This window comes from Bubalus bubalis, chromosome 4 (assembly GCF_019923935.1).
Source record: "Bubalus bubalis isolate 160015118507 breed Murrah chromosome 4, NDDB_SH_1, whole genome shotgun sequence".
Classification (NCBI taxonomy): domain Eukaryota; kingdom Metazoa; phylum Chordata; class Mammalia; order Artiodactyla; family Bovidae; genus Bubalus; species Bubalus bubalis.
Genome location: NC_059160.1, coordinates 40,983,728 through 41,001,431, shown reverse-complemented (window position 1 = coordinate 41,001,431; position 17,704 = coordinate 40,983,728). Strand labels below are relative to the sequence as shown.

At 34.9% G+C, this 17,704-nt stretch overlaps 1 protein-coding gene across 3 annotated transcripts in view; it reads left to right on the top strand.

Moving 5' to 3' along the window:
- IPO8 (importin 8) overlaps positions 1–17,704 on the top strand; it is a 66,509-nt gene that overhangs the window by 1,321 nt on the left and 47,484 nt on the right. For 2 of the 3 annotated variants that reach the window (XM_006069106.4, XM_006069105.4), the window contains exons 2-6: positions 2,937–3,018; positions 8,497–8,653; positions 11,191–11,349; positions 12,329–12,485; positions 17,221–17,310. In XM_006069106.4, the coding sequence (XP_006069168.2) occupies positions 2,937–3,018; positions 8,497–8,653; positions 11,191–11,349; positions 12,329–12,485; positions 17,221–17,310 (645 nt within the window). The remainder of the gene's footprint in view (positions 1–2,936; positions 3,019–8,496; positions 8,654–11,190; positions 11,350–12,328; positions 12,486–17,220; positions 17,311–17,704) is intronic. The other variant, XM_006069107.4, reaches the window with a different exon arrangement.

The following is a 17,704-nucleotide window of genomic DNA, read 5'->3' as shown; positions in this document are numbered from 1 at the left end:
CTAGGTGATTCTGTGCTTCCTAAAGTGTGAGAATGACTGTCTTAAGTAAGTGTGTCCTAGGTTTTCCCTGGATGGAATTGACTTTGAAGTGCAGATATCTCTCGTGAATCTTTGAAAGGGATTGTTTAAATGGGAAATCTGGGTGGAGTTAGGTGTGAATCCAGGATGAGAGAGTGAAAATAACTGACTCTGGAGAGAAGGTTGAGTTCAACTGACGCCTAAAGGGAGTGTATTGGTGCTTCAAAGAGAAAAGGACTCTCTCTCAGAATAGGGGAAAGTTAAGGTCAGTACCTGTCCCAGGCTTTGCAGGGTAAAAGTACTACGTGTTGCTTAGTTGGAAGAGTAGTAATCCAGGCGTTGGTTAGGAGGAACAAAGCAAGAGCTGAACTTGCATTCTGCTAGTATGAGCAGGGGAGTTGGCCTGTTTATGACCCCCTTCCCTTCACAATGTGGACAGATGTTATTTTGATAGTTTGAACAGGGATCATATCTTTTCTCTCTTGTTGTACCGCTCTGCCTCTGTTAGCCTATGCTTGTATTGTTTCTGAGTCATCAGTATGTTAAGTGCAGCTGACTTTATAAAAGTGGAAAGGGAAGGTGGAAAACCTGCAGAACTGCAAGAGATATTTAGGACCCCATACCCTTTTCTTCGTGGTGTGTGCATGCCTAGTTGCCTCAGTCCTGTCCAACTCTTTGCCACCCTATGGACTGTAACCCACCAGGCTCCTCTGTCCATGGGATTCTCCAGGCAAGAATACTGGAGTGGGTTGCCATGCCCTCCTCCAGGGGATCTTCCCAGGGATCAAAACAGTGTCTCTTAGGTCTCCTGCATTGGCAGGTCGGTTCTTCACCACTAGTGCCGCCTGGGAAGCCCCTTTGTTCCTGATATTTCAATCCAACTCCATACCAACCTAACTCTGCCCTGCCCCATATCCACCCAACTCACTACAGACCACAACTACCTCTGCAACTTCTAAAAGTAGCTTATTGTTGTGTCACTCATTTAGCTTTTATATTTAGTATAATGCTTTGGATTGTAATATGCTCTAAGTATTCTTTTGACTTGTAAGTAGAATACCAAAGTATAATGTTGCATAAACTTTTAATAAATATGGTTTTAATGTTGCGTTTTGTATGCTTTATCCTTTACCACCACTGTAACGTCCTTCTTTGTTGGATAAACCAGTGGGTAACCTACCACAGGGATTAGGGTCCCAGCTCATTTATTTTAGTGACTGAACAACAAGAGTAAATTTTTGAATTATCTTGTAATTGTTGTTCCTTTCATCCTCTATAAACTGCAGAATCTTAAATTTTTGTATATGAAGTAAATTCTTTATCTATAATTGAAACCACTAAGTTGTGTCTGACTCTGTGACCCCAAGGACTGCAGCATGCCAGGCTTCCTTGTCCTTCACTGTCTCCCAGAGTTGCCCAAATTCATGTCCATTGAGTCGGTGATGCCATCTGACCACCTCATTCTCTGCCACCCTCTTCTCCTTTTACCTTCTTCAGTCTTTTCCAGTGAATCTCTTGAGGCTCTTCTAATCAGGTGGCCAAAGTATTGGAGCTTCGGCTTCAGCTTCAGTCCTTCCAATGAATATGAAAAGAACCAATATTTTAAAGATGCCAATTTTCTCCTTTTTTTTGGTTAAACATTTATCTCAATGAATGTTATTATAAATAATAGGAAAGGTGATAAATTTAAAAAAAGGAGTGGTGTGCATAAACCTAGTGGTGCACCGAAAGGGATGCCACCATAGATCCAGGGTCCAGGGAGGAGGTAAGCGGAACAGACTCCTTGTGACATTGTGTGGCTTAGTCTCAGTGAGAATTTATGAGTCCTTTCTGGGAATGTCAGCAGGCATGGCCAAGTGTAAGCTCTGGGCATGTGGCAGGCCTGTAATGTGGTCCAGGTACTAGACATCTGGAGGGAATATGATCAGAAGGAATAGGCTGCTTGCTCGCTCTCTCTCTTTTTTTGCATCTATAGTCGCCATGGCCAAACTCAGGAGTAGGTCAGAGTAAAACATGTCTATGGGGAGAAATGGCCCAGACAGTAGGCACTTCATCAGTGCAGGCTCACTTGGGCGCTGCTAAGTTTAAAAGATGCTCTGGCAGCAGAGGGCAGCTGGTGACAGAGCTCTCAACCCTGTCTCCTGAAGTACATATACTGCTGCAATCTGGGCTGGCTTGTGCAGAGCCATTGTCCATTTTCTCTGTTGGATCTTCCATTTTCTGTAGCCCATGTTTTCTTTTCATCAAAAGTACTAACAAAATTGAAGCACAAATAAGCTGGAAAGAAACACTTGTATAAGTCACTCGCCTGGAAAACTGCATTGACAGAGGAGCCTGGCGGGCTGCAGTCTATGGGGTTGCAGAGTCAGACATGACTTAGCGACTGAGCACAATGTATGAGTCAAATAAAAATTTGAAATTTTAAATTCATAAAATAGCTCCCAGAAGTTATTAAGAATAAAACAAATATTCCTTTTACAGAAGAGTGAGGGGAATAAAGAATTTGTGGAAGAAAACAAATAGCCAACCGACAGGAAAAAAAATTCAAGCTAGAATAAGTGTAGTTTAAAATATGAATAAAGATGAAAAGTTTTGAAGAAATGATAATGCTAATCTCTATATTAGATAGATGGGCACACATATAATCTACTGCGGGAAGCATAAATTGCTGCACCCTTTCTGGAGAACATTTTGACAATATATATCTAAAAAAACATAAAAATGTTCTTACTCTTTTATTCATTGATTTATTCCAAGGATTCTTTTTGTATTTTAGTAATCTTTATTTTGCTTTGGAGAGTTTCTTTTCCTTTAAAAGTTTTTCTTTTGTTCGGACAGGAGTGTATTCAGGAACAGGTGCGGACGGTTATTCACTTGTATTGCCCTATTTTTAATAAAATATTTCTTTGTAATTTCAGTCTTACAAGATTATCAATTTTGCTCCCAGTCTGCTTCGGATTATAGTGTCTGAGCATGTGGAATTCCCAGTGCGCCAGGCAGGTGAGTTGGTTTTTTCAATCCTTTCTAAGATTATTTATGGGTAAAACTAGAACTAGAGTTTTATTTCATTTCTAAATATCTGCTTTCTTTGAAAACATAGGAAACATACATGAGGTATTTCTCATGGCTTGAAAACTGACTGTCTTTTTCCCTGGAAATTTAGAGGTTCATATGGAGCTCTTAAATCTCCCATAGCTTTTTCTGTCCTCTTCTCCCTTCTAGCTATTAATACAGTTCCTTTCCTCTATAACTTTGGCATTTTTCCTCTTAGCTTATTCAGTTTTAATAGCGTTATCTCCCTAATTTTTAATGATTCCTGGTGGCTTTGCCTTTAGACCCATAGACTAACACCATGAATTTGTGTATATGAATTTGGCTCCATTCCATGTGTCAGATCATGGAGGGGGAAGGTTTGCACAGGTGTTCCTAACCGCATGATGGGAAGCTGAACTTTTGTTATAAACATGAACCTTGCTTTTGGGTCTGTGGATCTTAGGGTAGTTCCTTGATGTTTTTTTTTATTCTTCTTCCTCCTTTTTTAAATGAACTGGTCATTAGAAACCAGAAGGTTAAAAACGGAGCATGAAGAGTCCTGGAAAGAAAATAATTTCAAGTGAAGGGGATCAAATGACAGTAGCTAATTTATATGATTGAAGTGACATACACTCATAAATAAATTTGGCAATACAGAAAAATACACAGAAAAAAGTAAAAAAATTACCCTACGTTCATTACTTAGAAATGACCCATCATTAGGTGCTCATTACTCTGTGCATGTGTTCAGATAGAAATAGATGAACAATTTTATAGAAATGGAATTATACTCTACATGCTGATAAAAGTATTTAGTTTTACTTGAACATAACAGAATAAAGTAGGGAATCATTAAATTTTGGAAAAATATGTATGATTTCCTAAATGATCCCTTTGTGGTTAAATTATCTTATGGAAAAGATAAGTTTCTTATGAAAAAACTATGGAAAAACATTCATAGTGGAATTATTTTTACTTTAATAAGGTTTATGAGACTTTAGTGTAAGTTTTTTGAAATCACAATTCTCAGTTTAATGTTTGTTTTATAAAATAGGGCTGTTTTGAAACCACATTTTGCTAAATGGAACTTACTTAAATAACCTAAGTGTTTATAGGGCCATTGTGAATTTGCTATAAAGCTTTGCAATAGAAATAGTATTTTTAAGGATCTTAAAGCAGTTTATTAAATTAATAAGTCTTATTTATATGACATACAACTATTTCAAAAAAACAGAATTTATATTATTAGATTGCTCTTGAACCTACCCCGAGAGATATCTACTATCAACTTTGGTGCATGGTTCCCTAATTCTTTTTCTTTTTCTGTAGATATGCTGATTTTAAAAAGTAATAAAAATCTGTTTGCACTACACATGCTATTTTGTAATTTACTTTTTTTTTTTCATTTAACCATATACCCTTGGGAGATCATTCCATGTCAGTGCACATATGTATACTTCATTCTTTGTAACACTTATTTAGTATTTCTTTTTTTTTAAAGAAAAGTATATTTCTGAGATTTCCATACTCCCATTCCTCTATATATTCTTTTTTTAAAAACATTTATTTTTGTTTGGAGGGTAATTGCTTTACAATGTTGTGTTGGTTTCTGCTGTACAATAACATGAGTCAACTGTAAGTATACATATATTCTCTTGAACCTCCCTCCCACCCTTTCCTGACCCCACCCTTCTACGGTGCACCCCTCTATAGAGCACTGGGCTGCGCTTCCTGTGTTACAGCAACTTCCCGCTAGCTATCTGCTTTATACGTGGTAATGTGTATATTTCAGTGCTACTCTCAGTTTGTCCCATCCTCTCCTGTATTTCTTTGGATGAGAACTACCATAGTGTATTTAAGCAATCCGATACTGGGGGGCATGTCCCTTATTGCCCCTTTTTATTGTTTTTGTTAGAGGCAACACTAAAATGAACATCTTTGAACACATATCTCTGGATACTAGTGGAGATATTTTCACAGGATGAAACAAATGGAAATGCTAGGTTAATGATATTAACAATATTAACATTTACAGTTTTGAATCTTATCACCAAGTTGCATTTGCTTACTTTTTCTATCTACAGTGCATTAGAATGCTGGGTTTCCCATATCCTCACCAGTTCTATACAACTTTGAATCTTAATAACGTAGGTAATTAAGTTTTAATATAAAATGTAATTAGCATTTAAAAGCAATTTTAATTTATAATTTATGTAGACTTTAAATCTGTTAGCTACAGGACAGAGTTTCTCTTGGTTGCTGATCATGTCCAAATTCATTAGGACAACTTTTTACTTTACAGCATCCATTTTATTATACAGTCTGTGTATATACTGTGTAGAAGTCTACATTATAACTATCCTAAATTTAAGTGCCATTTATAAGTTTTCTCTTCTATTTAACCTATTATTAGAATACAAAGGTACCCCAAGAATCATGGTGACCCTCAGACAATTTATCATTTTAGCATCACATTTAAAACAGAATGTTGTGATCTTTGATTTTAAAAAATCAGCCTGTTCATAAAAGTTATGCTATAATATTAAGTGGAAAGACATGGTTCTGTGAAATATTCAGTTCTTGATTTTTTTGCTTATGGGCAATTAATATTCTTGCCATTATCAATAAAGCTTGTTAGTGAGTGTCCTTTATTACTTTACTGGTAAGAAATAGGAAATAAATGTAATATTTTGATATTGGCAAGCTAAACAAGATAAATTTGGATGTTTGCTCCACTGTTTTGCTTTTGATTGGTAAGCTTAGTAGCATTATCAAGGTGGTAACTTCAGTGTTTCAGATTACAGAACCTAGAAATTAACAGGAAGTTGTTTGATTAGTCCAGAAGCACTTCAAGATGCTCTTTTGTTAAAACTCATGGGTCTTATTTGTAGGAAACTTTTACTCAGAATCTATTTAATCTTGTTTTAGATATAATTTACACACTTCATTACTTTATTTCTTAGCCTTTAACAGATTAATAACAAGAGTGAGAAGGGGAGAAGGGCTACCAAATTACTATGAAAAATTGTAGAAAAACTTAGAAATATCAACTCAAAAAGCATAGCATTCCACTTCACTAAGTTTAATTGCATCCTTTCCACTTTGATGTTATAGAACCCAGTTGATCTGTGTGGTGGTTGGTGGCTCTGGGTCCAGAACATAGAGCGTATGTGATGATTCATTGTTTCAAAAGGGGAGAAATGTGTGTATGTTTTAAAGTTAATTTCAAACTTAAGATGCTGAAGTTATAAGTAGATTTTGCAGAAAAACAAATTTTAATACTTAATTTCTTTATGAATGAATTAAGATATTTGTATTTACTTAGCTCTGGCATATGGTTAGATAGACATTTGAATTAAATGATTAAAGGGATATTTTTAGATTATTGGTAGAGTTTCAGTTATTTTTGGTATTTTCCCTTCATTATCTTTAGTAATCCATGATTATAAGCATAATTAATATTCTATTTTCAAATTATTACATTAAGTTCAGTTTTATTTTAACTAATTGCATGTTTCTTGCAATCTATACAGTTTGTCACTGTCTTTTATATAGTCCATCTCTGATGGTGTCCCAGAATAAAAATATTTTTAGTTATAAAATTAATAGCATTTAATGAATAAATTATGAATAGGTCCATGATTTTACCATGTCTGTATCTTTGCTGTCTGAAAGTTGCTTTTTATTTTCAAGACTAGTTCTGTAGGGATTAAAATGGCATTGTGATTTTTCTTTTTGCAAAGATTAATCTCATGAAATCAGTCTGAACTGCTGACAGGTTGGACCATATTCTTAGATCATTTATTCATTTTTTCCAACAGTTTGTGTATTTTTATTGCCAATGACAGTTACATAATAAAATAAGTATACTGGGGTAAATGATGGTACTTAGTCCAGAGCCTATGTGGTCTGACTTAAAAAAAGATAAAAACCCAAACTCTCACACATAGACACATTTCTCTCTCTCTCTCCTGCTTCCCTCCCTTCCCTTTTCTCTCCCTTCCCACCCCCCCACCCGCCCCCCACTTTTTCCCTTTCCCTCTCTCTTTCACTGTCTCAAATAATTTTTGTTTTTATTCTAAAAAATGAAAGTCTTAGGTGAAATTGTCTTTTTCAGACCTTTGTTGAATCAAAACTAATGAAAGAGGAGCTTATAGGATATCAGGTTCATAATTTCACTGGATTTCTGTTGTATTACAGCCAATGTAGAACATGTTTTGCTTTAGTCTTTGTGGTATAATGCTTTTATGAGCCAGTTTAGCTTATGTTAAAATTGAGATGAAGGGAGGAGTGGGGAAGAAGGGAGAGGAGAAACTTAAGGGAAGACAGTTATCTGCAGGTCATCTCTCTTTATTTTTATATTTTATGTATAGGTAAGAATATGACATTATAAAAACATATATATTCCCAGTGCTCAGCTGGGTTGGTGAGAAAGCTTTGCATTCCCTGTCAGAACTCTGTAGCAGTATATTAGCTTCTTTTAGAAGTCTTTTGTTAAATGTTACTGCTGCTGCTGCTAAGTCGCTTCAGTCGTATCCGACTCTGTGCGACTCCTTAGATGGCAGCCCACCAGGCTCCCCTGTCCCTGGGATTCTCCAGGCAAGAACACTGGAGTGGGTTGCCATTTCCTTCTCTAATGCATGAAAGTGAAAAGTGAAAGTGAAGTCGCTCAGTCGTGTCCGACTCTTAGCGACCCCATGGACTGCAGCCTACCAGGCTCCTCCGTCCATGGGATTTTCCAGGCAAGAGTACTGGAGTGGGTTGCTATTGCCTTCTCCCTGTTAAATGTTGAAGGTAATTAAAAAGAGGAACCAAATCATTGATGATTGTACTTTGATAGAAATAAACAGATAAGAGATTTCCTGAGATTTTCCAAAAATATTTGAAAGCTAATGTTCTTTTCTCTATTGTTATATTTGCAAGTGGCAAATATTTCCGAAGGGTTAGATAATAATTACCAATACTATAAAAAGTATACAGATTTCAAAATGGTAGTGTGGGATAATAATACCCAGTGAAAGAAAGACAGAAAAAGCAATCTATGTGAAGGGCTGTAGAATTTCACCTGTTGTCAGTTCAATATTGGGCGTTATGAACAGTATGACTCTCATGATCTGAAAATTTTTTAGTAGAGTTGCATTTAGACCATTTTATATTTAGTATATAGGTACATACTTGATTTCCTAGGTCATTTTTCTGTCATGTAAACTCTGGAGCTTTATTTAATGAGATGTTTTCTGCTTAGATTTACTTTACTAGCTAAAGAGAAACTTTAAATTCATATTCATTTTCCCTTCTCCATTTGGCTATTTATAAGACTTTCCATTTTTGCTGGGTGTCATATTTAGCATTGAAGGGTTTAGCCTTTCATGCTCTGCAAGGCTAAATGAAAGCCATCTTTTCAATACTGCTACATTAGCTTTTTTTTTACCCCCTCTAATTTAGCTGCCATTTACTTGAAGAACATGGTGACACAGTACTGGCCGGATCGAGAACCTCCGCCAGGAGAAGCAATATTTCCATTCAACATTCATGAAAACGATCGCCAGCAAATACGTGATAATATTGTGGAAGGAATAATTCGGTCTCCAGATTTAGTGAGGTACATTATACTAAATCTGTATGCTTTGTGGGAAGCACAGACTATGTGGATGGGGGAAATTAGTATAATCATCAGCCTCAAGTTTGTTTTTTAAAAGAGATACAAAGTAATAAAGATGGTCACTCTAAGAATACAGTTTTAATTATCTGTTTTTGCATTTGTAATTCTTTGCTTTTATATATATATATATATAGAGAGAGAGAGAGAGAGAGAGGTTTTTTTTTTTTTTGGCTGCATCATGTGGCATGTGGGATCTTAGTTCCCCAACCAGGGATCAAACCCATGCCCCCTGCAGTGGGAAAGGAGGAATCTTAACCACTGGACCACCAGAAAGTCTCTGCCTCAAAATATTTTGGAAAGGATTTAGTTGCTATAAGTAGCCACAAAAAGAGTTAAAGCAAACATGTAACTAAAATTGTTGTGTAGATCCCTGTATGTAAATAACCTATGTTCTCAGTTAGAGACATAGGTTTTGACTTTTGACTTTTCACTATTTGCTTTTCTTTTCCCTGATACAGGGAAATTGACTTCTGGGGGTTTTAACTTAGCATTTTTGTAATACTCTACCTATCTTTTTATTCATTTTTGTGAGCTGAACATCTGTTCCTTTGAAGAAGATAGGATGGAGAAAGTATAAACTAGAAGCATCTCTGGTTTTTTAAATTTAGATTAGCTGCTGTAGAGTCCAGTCAACTTTCTACGGTGATGGAAATCTTCTGTATCCATACTGTCTGATCCTTAGTCATGTGGCATAGAAGCCAGTGGAGTACTTGAAATATGGCTAGTGTACCTGAGGAACTGAATTTCTAATTTACTTATATAACTGGTGGCTGCCCTTATTGGATAGCACAACTATAGAGTCAAAAAAATTATGCAGTCTTAAAATAGGAAAAACAAATTCTTTTCAACATGAGAGAGTGATTAGGTTTCTTTAGAAAAGGCAGGAGGGAAATAGATGAATCTGAGGTAGGGAAATGAAATGAACTTCAAGAGAGTAGATATAACTTTATCCCTGAGTGTGACAAGTATTGAACCCCTCTTTGTGCAGTTGTTTCATTAAGAGGAGAAAGGAAGTGTACTGATGAAAGAAAATAGTCTTTATTCTTGTTGGTTGCCCACATGCCCATCTGGCACTGGCTTCCCTGTGGTACCATCATGTGTCCATTTCTTGGCAAAATCTTTACATTTTAAATCTCTCTGAATCTTGCAAGCAATGCTTCTGCATAGTAATATATGAAAGGATGGCTGTTCATAGACATCCTTTGCTTGGCTTGGAATGAGAAAGGATTAAGAGGGTCAACCTGAAGATGAAATTAAAAAAATGAAAAGTTTCAGTTTTGTTGAATACAGATATGATCTATTGGTTGTTTAGGAACAGCTGCTGGTTGCATAGGAGGTTATCTTTATCTTTATTATGAGACAGTTCTTTGTGGCTTTGTTTCTTTTATGTCCTGAAGGCTTAACTGTAACCACTCTTAAATAAATATTCTCAAAGTTTATTTAAAAGTACTGCAAAGGATCTTTTGCAGATAGATTTGGAGACACAAGGAAAAGGCATTATTTTGTTTGTTTCATTTCAGTGAATTCAAGTTATTGGCTGTTGAACTGAGTATGTATCTTTTTCTTGGCATGGTGGAATCCTAATTTAGCTTGATTCACTTTCTGACCATTTGCAAGTGACCATGTAAGGACACACTGAGAGTTTGTAGGAGAGACATTTTTTTTTCCCTCACTTTCTTTTCAGTTGTGACTGGGATCCAGTTGAGGAAATGATTACTGACCTAAGTGTTATGAGATCACATCTTTTATCACTTAACTTTGTGGTTTTATTGAAGATACTTCTTTTTTTTTTTTTTTCTGTTTAATGTCTTGCCTGTTTCTTTTTTTCTATGTTTCTTTGGAAATAGCTTTTAACATTCCCCTTCAGGAATTTCCAGCTAGTACTTGGTACTTTGTATAAAATTTAGGATCTAAGAAAGCTTTGATAGGTGCAAAATCCTGCATGGCTGGAATTGCTGATGACTGATTCCAGACTTTGGCTCACAGAGATGCTTCCCACTGTTATTAGGCTTCCATTTTACTTACTGTGACCATTTTTAGGTTAAGTTTGTCTAGTTGAAATAATAAAATGCTTTTTTGTTTTGTTTCCCTGTAGGATATGATAACCAAAATACAAAATATGACAAGGTGGGAAATTTTATAAGAGCTGGGGTTGATTCATTGTCTTTTTTTTTTTTGTAGAATTTTTTATGAATTTATTAAATTTTTTTTTTTTACAAAGCTTATCTTTAGGATAAGACCATTTGAAAGATTTGATACATTTTAGGCAATCACTCATTCTGTTTATTTTCAGTAAGTTTGAGTTACTGAGGAGGTGTTTTTTTAATAGGACCCTTCTTTTTCTTATCACCCAAGATAAATAACTATATAAGGTAGATAAATAGGAATCAAAGTGCTTTTGTGTACAGTACTAGAGGTCTTTGAAGCCTGATATTTATAACTACTTAGATTGTGGACTTTTTTCCCCCACCTTATAGAGTCCAGTTAACAATGTGTCTCCGTGCCATCATTAAATATGATTTCCCTGGTCACTGGCCAGCGGTAGTCGACAAGATAGACTATTACTTGCAATCACAGAGCAGTGGAAGCTGGCTTGGCAGTTTGTTATGTCTATATCAACTGGTGAAGACATATGAGTAAGTTGATTTCTATTGGCTGAAGATACCAGCCTTGTGTTACTTAGAAAGAATTACATTGCATAGAGGGGTCTGCTGTGGGTGTTGTGCAGAATCAGGTTAGTTTGGGAAATGTTGGATTAAACACAAATGTGGTAATTTACTACAGTTTTTCAAAGAATCTTTAATCTGCTAATGTGTTAATCTTTCAGGCAGTGCTTCTCAAACTAATTTGTTAGTTTCAGAGGACCATTTATTTAACAGCTTTCCTTGGAAATTTTGATGGAGAGGTACCTTAACATTTGTCTTCAAGTGAGCACATTATTAAGTAAACCAAACATTTACCTTTTTGGATGCAAGGTAGAAAATGTTCAAGTTTCTTTGCTAACGAGTGTCGTTTCTATAAGAATTGCTTGGAAAGTGTGGGACTAGTGTTATGTTTAATGGCATTGCTTTCTAGTTTCAAATTGTTGCTCCTGCATACAAAGTTCTGTAGTCCTCCTTTTAAAATGATTTTTAGAGGATATTTTAGACTTACACCTATTAAAGTGATCTAAGAGCACATAAATTTGTAAACTATTTTAACTTCTCAATATACGGTATAGACAACTGTGTTTTCCACCACATTATTTGTTATATAATAGAAATATCTATTTAAGCTGGCATATCAGCCTGTATTTTGTGGCAAGAATTGTGGTATGATGAAAATTAATCTAAGTATTAGAAAAATTGATTTAGGAAAGTGGCAAAGCTGTTTTTGATTATTTTGAATTAGTCCAACTCTTGAAAGATTTTAGGTATTCTGCCTGAAACAGGGATGTGCTCTTTTAAAGTTTCTCTCAGGTTTATTCTAACAATCCAAAGTGAAATGTAATACAGTGTTTGGAAAGTTACTGTTTAAGTTTTATATAGTTTAGAAATACTGTTTTTCATTCATTGTTTATAGCTCTTTTGTGGGGGGAGAAATTATTGTTCTCTTGTTTTGTCTTTGCTCATGTAGATATAAGAAAGCAGAGGAAAGAGAACCTCTTATAGCAGCAATGCAAATATTTCTGCCTCGTATTCAGCAACAAATCATGCAGCTCCTTCCTGATTCCTCACATTATTCTGTATTAATACAGAAACAGATTCTGAAAATCTTTTATGCACTTGTGCAGGTAAGTTTCTATAGCAGAAGACAAATTTGATGCCATGTATTTCTGCCTGGCACATCGAAAGTGCTCAGTAAGTGTCAGTTATTGTTTATTGTTGAAAATTACATATTATATATTCTCACATGTATTTCTTAAAAATCCTTATGAGCGAACAGACTTAGAGAGGTCAACTTAATTGTCGAAGGTTATCTGAGTGGCAGAGCTGAGATTCAGTGGCCATATGTCTTTCACCCCAGTGTCTGGAGTCTGAGTATGGAAGAAACAAGGCAGTTAACTGTCCTAAAACCTGATGATTTGACTAATCTGTCCATAGCATTCTGCCTGTAGATTAGTTATCATTATAGGAGAAGAGAAAGGAAAAGAAGAGAGTTCTTTTTTTATTGAGAAATCATATTGATGGTAGTTTGTTTGCATTTGGCCCAATTTAAAGCTAACAAATGAGAGTGAGTGACTCGTTTACCGTCATTTAAAAATTTCCTTTTTCTTAATTGAAAGCTATAACGAACATTAATATGGAATGTTTTAAATATATTTAAAATTTAATCCTCGAAAGGCTTGGGTAAGATAGTTAGATCTGGGTGGAGAAAGAATAATTGCTGTCAGTTTAAACTATTTGAGTGATGAATGGATTAAAGCTTTATTTCATGCTTTCTTGTTAACTTAGTCATGGCAAGAGGGTAGTTTTATCAAGCTAGAGAGTCAGGATAGTTTGATTTTGTTCTTGGCTTCTATCTGACTGAAGTACTTTTATATTGTTCTAGAATATTTCACTTTAAAAAGGATTTATATTTTTAGCCTCACCTTTTAAACTTTTAATAGAGACAGTCCAGGGAGGATATTTGTGTTTTTTTCAGCTTTGCCTTTTTTGAGGGAGTGGGAAGGGGAAAGGAGGCACCTCTGAGAAAAGAGAAGAAACTAGAATACTAAGAATACACCTTTTTTTCTTTTTTTTAAAAGTAATAAACTAGGAAGATGTATGATGCTTTTGTTTTTGTTTTTCTGTTCAGAAATCTTTCTCAGGAGCATCACTTTGGGGCAAACATTTTTTATTCAGTGAGATGTCTTGCCATTAGACATAGTAATATCCCATTTATTCAGAGCCAGACTTCCCTTTCCCACTGGGAGAAGCATAGCCAGGAACTGTAAGTAAGACAGAGGATGATGAAATAGTTTTCTTAAAGTCTCTGCTTCTACTTGGTTTGCTAAGAGAGCAAAAGTCTAATTTTTTTTTTCTTAACATGTATGTGCTAAAAACCTAAAAAATCCGGGAAAAAAAACCCTCATCATTTTAAACCATTTCAGTAATTTATTATGTGCTGATATAGTAATATTCTTCAGTGAGGAATCCTGGAAGCAAAAATTTAGAAGGCTTCAAGTGGCATAGTTCCAGTGTTTATGTAAGTAAAGAGTGATTGTCTATAAAGGAAAAGGCAGAAAAATTTATGTTATAAAAAGTATGATATAATGAAATTGATTTTGTGTAAGCATTTATTAAATATTTATTGTGTACAGGACTCTTGAATATTTCATACATATTTCAGAGCTCATTTGTCCAGAAGTGAACTCATTATTATCTTTCCCCTAACCCTGAGCCTGCTGCTCCTCTTTGCTCCATCTTAAAACCAACTGACTGTCCACTGCATTTAGAATAAAGTGTTAATTTCTTCACATGTCCTATAAAACCTTTCATCTCTCACCTCATCTTATACTATATTTAGCTTTAGCTTTGTTCTTTACACTCCAGCCATATGGAAATTCTTTTAGCTTCATGAGCAGGTCATGTCCTCTTGTCACTGCTGAACCTTTAAGGCACCGTGCAGCCTGGAGCACCCTCCTTCCCCTTTCTGCCCTGGTCCATTTGTGCTCTTTCTCCATGTCTCAGCTTGCATATCACTTCTTCCACAGAAGTTGTCTCTTCTATTAGCAGGCTGCGTTACGTGGTCCTCATGGGTGCTCTTATCAACATTGTAATGCTTTTATCTGTCCTGTTTATCACACCATATTGTAATTCTTATTTAAGTGTTTCTCCCCCCTCAATTAGAATGTAAGCTTCACTTATTATATCCTTAGCATGTAGCAGGTTTTGGAATGCATGGATGCAGAGGTGCTAAGCCTCATCTCCTGTAGCTCAAGGTGTAGTAGGGAGGGGAGTTGTACACTGTAACGTGGTGTAGTGGACTGTGATATCATGCCACAGTGTAGACAAAATTAATTGAAAAAAGTGTTTCTTGAAGGAAAGATTTTCATTAATGTCATTAAACTGGGTTTGCATCACAAAAAGATAATTATGGGAGGAGAAATTAAGGAAACGTCCCTATTTACAACTGCATCAGAAATAATAAAATGCCTTGGAATAAACTTATCTAAGGATGTAAAAGACCTATATTCTAAAAGCTATAAACATTGATGAAGGAGTTTGAAAACAGTACAAAGAAATGGAAAGATATTTTGTGTTCTTGGATTGGAATAATTAATATTGTTTAAATGTCCATACTATCCAAACAGTCTATAGATTTACTGAAATCTCTATCAAAATATTGCTGACATTTTTCACAGAAGTAGAACAGATAATTTACCAAAGACCCTGAATTGCCAAAGCAACCTTGAGAAAAAAGAACAAACTTGGAGATATCACGCTCCCTGACTTCAGACTACACTACAAATACACAATAATCAAAACAGTATTGTACTGGCACAAAAACAAGCTTATATATCAATGGAATAGAACAGAGAACTCAGAAGTAAACCCATGCACATACAGTCAGTTAATCCACAACAAAGGAAGCAAGAATATACAGTGGAGAAAAGACAGTCCCTTCAGTAAGTGGTGCTGGGAAAACTGGACAGTCATATGTAAATGAATGAGGACATTTCCTCATATCATATACAAAAATGAAGTCAAAATGGATTAAAAACCTAAATGTAAGACATGGAAACCATAAAAGTAGAAGAGAAAACAGGTAGCACATTTTGACATAAATCATAGCAATATTTTTTTGGATTTGTTTCCTAAGACAAGGAAATAAAAACAAAAACAAATGGGACCTAATTAAGCTTAAAAGCTTTTGCACAGCAGAGGAAACCATTGACAAAACAAAAAGACAGCCTACTAAATGGGAGAAGATATTTGCAAATGATATTAGCAATAAGGGGTTAATATCTAAAATATATAAACACCTCATATAGCTCAATAACAACAACAACGAAAACCCAATTAAAAAATGGGCAGAAGACTTGAATAGACATTTATCCAAACAAGAAATATAGATAGCCAACAAGCACTTGAAGAGATGCTCAACACTTCTTATCACCAGAGAAATGTAAATCAAAGCCATAATGAGATACCACCTCATTTCAGAATACCTATTATGAAAAAATCTTCAAATAACAAATGTTGACAAGGATGTGGAGAAAGGAGAATCTTCATACACTTTAGTGGGAATGTAAATTGGTGCAGCCATTATGAAAAACTATATGGCATTTCCTCAAAGAACAAAAAATAGGACTGCCATATGATCAGCAATTCTACTGCTAGGTATATATCTGGAAAAAATGAAAACACTAATTCAAAAGATATATACACCCCAGTGTTCGTAACAGTATTATTCACAATAGCCATATTATGGAAGCAACATAAGTGTCCATCAATAAATTAATGAATGAAGATGTTGTATGTTTATGTACATGCATATACATACAATGGAATATTAATCAGCCATAAAAAAGAATGAAATTCTGCCATTTGCAGCAATGTGGATGGACCTAGAGTGTTTTACACTTAGAGAAATGTCAGGCAAAGAAAGACAAATACTGTTATCACGTATATGTGGAATCTAAAAAATAAACAAGTGTTTGTAACAAAACAGAAACGGATACATAGATACAGAGAATAAACTAGTGGTTAACAGGAGAGGGAAGTGGGGAGGGTCAAGATGCATATGAGATTAAGAGATATTAACTACTGTGTATTAAATAAATGAGTAACAAGGATGTATTGTACAGCGAAATATAGCCATTATTTTGTAATAACTTTAAATGGAATATGTCTATTAAATTGTGAAGTTGCTTATATACCTGAAAATAATATAATATTTTAAATGAACTACATTTCAAAAATAGAAAGATAATGATATGAGGTAATGGAAGTATTGACTAACGTTGTTGTAAAAGTAATTTAAAAATATATATGTGTATCAAATGATCATGTTGTGTACCTTAAACTTACATAGTGTTATATATCAATTCTATCTCAATAAAGCTGGAAAGATGAAGTTTGACACCCAAAGTGGTAAATGGTAAAAAATCACTTATCTAGAGTCTCATGCTGAATAAATGACCTCTTTCTGTATTATTTTTATTATTTTTTACTTAAAAATGTACCAGGGACTTCGTTGGAGGTCCAGTGGTTAACACTCCATGCTCCCAATGCAGGGGGCATGGGTTTGACCCCTAGTTGGGGAACTAAAAGCCTGGATGATGCACAGCATGGCTGAAAAAAAAGGAGGAGCTCAGAGAAATAATTTATAGCATGTATATTTTCTAGATTTTAAAAATTTAACTTATACACATATGCTTATAGAGCTGTTTTAAGTTAAATTTTAGATTGAATCATCTGAAATTACTATTTTCATGGTCCAAGTGTTAGCCATTTCATGTATTTCAACCTTTCTATATAGATAAGTTGCAGATTTTTTAGAGGGGAGGAATTATTGTCTGATATTGTTTCCTTTCTTTTCAGTATGCATTGCCTCTTCAACTGGTGAATAACCAAACCATGACAGCGTGGATGGAGATCTTCCGAACTATTATTGACAGGACTGTTCCTCCTGTAAGAAAGGGCTGCTGTTTCTAAGAAGAATTGGGAAAAGTTGGATTTGGGTTATTTGTGGTAGACTGATTATTATCCCAGCCTGCTATTTGGGGAAAAAAAAATACTGTAATAAAAACAATTTATGATACATGCCCAGCTATAGAAAATTCGGATAAACAAAATTAATAAAATAACTGTTTAATCCTACTAAAAATAGCCATTTTTAAAACTTGATAATCATTCTCTTTTTTTCTCTATATTCATATACAACATATTTTTTCCTACAGAAAATACTATAAAATCTTTATAGGAAGAAGTGATTAAAAAGGCTGTACTGACAAAATCTTATTAAAAAGTGATTAAAAAGGGTATACAAAGAAAGAAGCATTAATGAAATCTGTCAGGAAGAACA